At 41.2% G+C, this 4849-nt stretch overlaps 1 protein-coding gene across 1 annotated transcript; it reads left to right on the top strand.

The window, feature by feature from the left end:
* The first annotated feature begins 2947 nt into the window (after positions 1–2947).
* LOC146853769 (olfactory receptor 5A1-like) lies at positions 2948–3901 on the top strand. The gene has a single exon (XM_085650883.1). The coding sequence runs from the start codon at positions 2948–2950 to the stop codon at positions 3899–3901; it is 954 nt and encodes a 317-aa protein (XP_085507009.1).
* The last annotated feature ends 948 nt before the right edge of the window (positions 3902–4849 follow it).

The following is a 4849-nucleotide window of genomic DNA, read 5'->3' as shown; positions in this document are numbered from 1 at the left end:
GGTAATGAGGTTTATATTTACTTTTAACCTTCTTTAAATTATTTTAAAATTAGGGCGGGCGAGAGGACGGAGGCGCGTAGTGGGGCTACGCGGAGCGCATGAGTGTGCGTAGATTTTGCCACACTACGTACTGCTACATGTAGCCCCACTACGCCCACTATGCCCAGGCTTATTCATGACATGGTCAGTGACATCACAGGAATTGGAGTTCACAGTTAACCTTAGTGTGTCGGAAAAACATGAAAATGGTCAATTTTACATAACATACTTTCCCCTTTCTTTCACCAAGTTTAGTAGCCAACAATTATTCCAAGAAATAAACCCAAACTTGTTGCTCCATAATGTGGCTGCTTGATTTGCATGCCACAGACTTGTTTTATATGCAATGGTGCTACTCCACAACCTTTCGGGCAGTATTTAGATTCTCAAACGAAGATGCCTTCAGGACGGATTGCACTCCCAACAAGCTAATCTTGAAAATGGAACATCTTTGGTAACCAAACAATGAAAATGATAGCATGCCTTGCTGACACGTTTCAAACATAATGTCCTTTCTCAAAGGCAGCATGCTGCAGCAATATTCTTTCCATCTCCAATCATGATTCCCAATCAAATACATCCTGCCCATGTAGGCTCCTCAATGAATTGCATCATGGTAATTGGAGTTCACATTTAACCCTAATGGGTCAGAAAAACATGAAAATGCTCAATTTTAAATAACATACTTGCACCTTTCTTTCACAAAGTTCAGTAGCCAACAATTATTCCAAGAAATAAACCCAAACTTGTTGCTCCATAATGTTGCTGCTTGATTTGCACCCCGAGACTTGCTTTTATCTGCAATGGTGCTACTCCACGACCTGGCGGGCCGTATTTAAATTCACAAACGAAGATGCCTTCATGACAGAGTGCACTCCCAACAGGTTAATCTTGGAAAGGGAACAACTTTGGTAACCAACCAATGAAAATGATAGCATGCCTTGCCTGGCGCGTTTCAATGGAATCACGATTGGAGACAGAAAGAACATTGCTGCTGCATGCTGCCTTTGAGAAAGAACATTATGTTTGAAACGCATCAGGCAAGGCATGCTATCATTTTCATTGTCTGGTTACAAAGTTTTTCCATTTCCAAGATTAACTTGTTGGGAGTGCACTCTGTCTGAAGGCATCTTCGTTTTTTAATATAAATATATATATATATATATCACACTTTTGACATTCCGCCTTGTCTCCCTTGCACTCGCAATCGGGTGCTTTAAAGCACGGTGACGGACACCGCGCTGGATTTTCATCCACAGCTCACGATATTCAAAATACCAGCACTCACAGGAACGTATAAATCCAAAATGTAATCGGAAAAAATGTATACACACTCAGACGCGTTTCGGCTTGCCGCCTTTGTCAATAGAGGCCGGCGCCGGCATGACACAGATTTAAATACAGAGGTAGCATTTGACATAGACAGAGGACTACTCGACTTTCTTCAGTCAGAGTGTCAGCCATTACTGAATGGATAGCTGTGTGTAAATTGCCCGTGTGGGTTGCGTTACATTGGGAGTACTATCCATCCCACAGAGATCAGAATTCTGGAACACCTCAGGGCCATACAGAATAAGGATCCCACCTATCCGGTGTTTTATGTTAAAAGAATACTGGATCCTATTTTGCAAGCTAGAAATTCCAAACTATAAAATTGTAATATGTTTACTATAATTGATTTCCTCCAACAACAGCTATGAACTTTTGCTGACTAGTAACTGTTTAACCTGATGATTAAACTGTCACACAAGGGTTTCAGAGAGTTTGCAAACAATCCATGCAGTTCGATAAGCTCAAAGACGATTTGAGGTTGCGTGTCTAGATTCACCCACAATACTTCCTTGCATATAGGAGAGGTACAGTATAGACCTAGGCAGTGCAAATTTGCCCAACACAATAAAGGACAAAAAAGGACAACAGGACTAGCCATTCTGCTAGTCAGACATTTGCCTGGTAGATCCAGGCAAGGGGGCTACTTTCACAGCTGGATGGGCTGCCATGACTAGAGACAGCCTTTTGTAGAGGGGTAGGTTTTAGTTTGTTTGCCCAAGCTGATTTTTGTTTCAAGTCCAGCCCAGAAAACTGGAGTTTCACTTCTCACAGAAAGGGGAAAGGTACAGAGTAGACAGATTTCTTACAGACAGAACGGAGACAGGAAGCTTTGTATGCAGTGGACCTTAGCCATGTGAGGAGACATTGTATGTATCCTTATTATTAATCCCCATTCAAATATCCTGCATTTTTATGGATCCACACTCAAATATAGGTGTCAAATTATCTCCAAGAGTATAAACTGCTAAACTATTTCACATTAGTATGGCTGCCTGTTGACACAATTTTAGATTACATCAATGTTAAGATGTAGTCAGAGGTGGCTCCTCTGCTAAGGCGGGGTTGCGTCGCCCCACTGCTCTGCGAGCAATAGTTAAAGGAAAACTAAAATGATAATAACCAGAGTTATTATCATTTTTGCTTTTTGCGTTTCCTGGTGCAGGGCTGGTTGCTCCACTCTAAAGTGCGCATAATTGTTTGTCTGGCACTCTCGGGCCGGCCAAACAGTCATGTGCACTTTGCATGTTCTGCATTCAGGCTGCATTACGGCCTGGTTGCAGAACATTCCCAGGCACCCATTCCCATTCTGAGTGCTGAACAATGGCGCTCAGACCAATCACAATGCTACATGCAGCGTTGTGATTGGCTAGGTGAGTCAGGAGCCTGGGTGCTTCGTGGATCCTGCTTTTGAGAAGCAAGAGGTGGCAGTGAGGGAACTGAGATGCTGCGGCTGGCCGGCCTGAAGGTAAGTTTTTATTTTTTCTTATTTATTTTCGTTTAATACTCAGATCAGTCTGCCATGTTCACAGTGATGTTGAACTCTAGAATTCACTTCTCTTTCTCTTTCCTCAGGAAGATGTCATTAACTGCAGCTATGGAATCCAGAAATCAGAGTATTGTGACTGTTTTTGTCCTTGAAGGATTCACCACCAGCCCAGATATGCAAGTTTTGCTCTTTCTGCTGTTCTTAGCAATATACCTCCTGACCCTTCTCATAAATACCACCATCCTCATCATCATTTATGCTGAGGCGCGACTTCATAAACCCATGTACTTCTTCTTGGCCTCCCTGTCTTTCCTTGATCTTGGTTATGCTTCTTCTACCTCCCCAAATACATTAGTCGATTTCATCATTGAGAAGAAGACCATTACTTTCCTAGGATGTGTTGCACAAATCTTCACTTTTGTAGGCTTTGGTGGCACTGAATTCTTTTTGTTGGCAGTGATGGCATTTGACCGGTATGTTGCTATTTGCAAACCGCTGATGTATGCAATCACCATGAAAAGAAGTGCTTGCATGCAGCTTATTACTGGGTCATATGTAGGTGGGTTTTTTCATTCACTGATTACTGCAGGATGCCTCTTTAACTTATCTTTTTGTGGGCCCAACAAAATTGAACACTTTGTTTGTGATTTACCAGCTTTTCTGAAACTTTCATGCACAAGCATCTCCATCAATGAGCTGATTCTTTCAACACTGACCACAGCAATTATGGTGGGTTCGCTCTTTGTTGTCCTTGTCTCCTACACCTATATTGTCATCGCAATCTCAAGGATTCACACCGTGGCAGGGAGACATCGAGCTTGTTCCACCTGTGCCTCACACTTCATCTGTGTCTTGATGTTCTATGGCACTGTTCTTTTTATCTATCTACGACCCAACTCAAGCTATTCAGCCAAAAAGGACAATGTCATTTCTGTGTTCTATATGTTTTTCACTCCCATGCTGAATCCACTGATCTACAGCCTGAGGAACAAGGAGGTGAAAGTAGCAGTGAAACGTTTATTTTGTAGGAAACGGATCATCTAGGGCTTATTGTTTCAAACGCAATAAGTCTAGTTTACGATTATAAAGGGACCAGAGATGGAAGGGGCTCAGAGCAAGAGCTTGGACTTTACAAATATCACTTGGTGATAAGTGTTGTATAACAGCTTTTCAGAATAAGTCCACTCCATTTTTGTAGGTAAGACTGGGAGGTCAAAACAATACATATTTTAAGACTAATAGCATACAGTTGTTTGAAGCAGCATCAGCATAGATTTAGCTAAAGCTATTTCAGATTGAACCCTTTAGAAGTTCACATATACAGACTTAAAAAATTAGCTCAATAAACATTATAGCTATTGTTAAAATGGCAACATAGCAATACGCATATGTCTTTGACATGTGAATATCCAACTTACTTCATCCATATTTTTGAACTAAGTAAATAATCTACACATAGTGGCATTGATGTTACCACTGACTAGTGACTTGTGGCTGTAAGGGGCGCTCCTCCTTCAAATAGGTCTGTGTTTTAACTCAGTTATACTGAAGGTGGGAACAATATGTCAAAGGCTTTTATTGTTTTCTATACTGCCTTGATGAAACCCTGTACAGTGCTGTAAAGACTTGAAACATTTCAACTGTCTAAGTAAAGTGGATTACAGCAGTTAACCCGTGCTTTGCTGCTGCTCTATTCCAAGGCTACAGTAGGAAGTGGTGCTGAGGTGCGGCATGTCTTGAGTAATACATGCCTTCCCCACTCCATAGAATGTTGTTGTCTGTGCGAAATAAGTGTGATTTACTTGTTTGCACTACTTTGTAAAAATGTGTATCTTTATAATCTTAAGTTTTCTTTTGGTTATTAGCCAAGATGTGTTTTCTCTCCCTCTCAGTACTATGTCATAGCTTAACAACCGTACTGTAGGAGAAAAGCTCTATACCTGATTCCTAGTCACCTAAAAATAGGTACTATGGGACATATTTATCATTATA

The sequence above is a fragment of the Triturus cristatus genome, chromosome 4_1 (genome assembly GCF_964204655.1).
Source record: "Triturus cristatus chromosome 4_1, aTriCri1.1, whole genome shotgun sequence".
Classification (NCBI taxonomy): domain Eukaryota; kingdom Metazoa; phylum Chordata; class Amphibia; order Caudata; family Salamandridae; genus Triturus; species Triturus cristatus.
This window is presented reverse-complemented; position numbering and strand designations above follow the sequence as displayed.

Coding starts and splice junctions, on each gene's coding strand:
- LOC146853769 (XM_085650883.1), top strand. CDS start 2,948: ATGTCATTAACTGCAGCTATGGAATCCAGAAATCAGAGTATTGTGACT.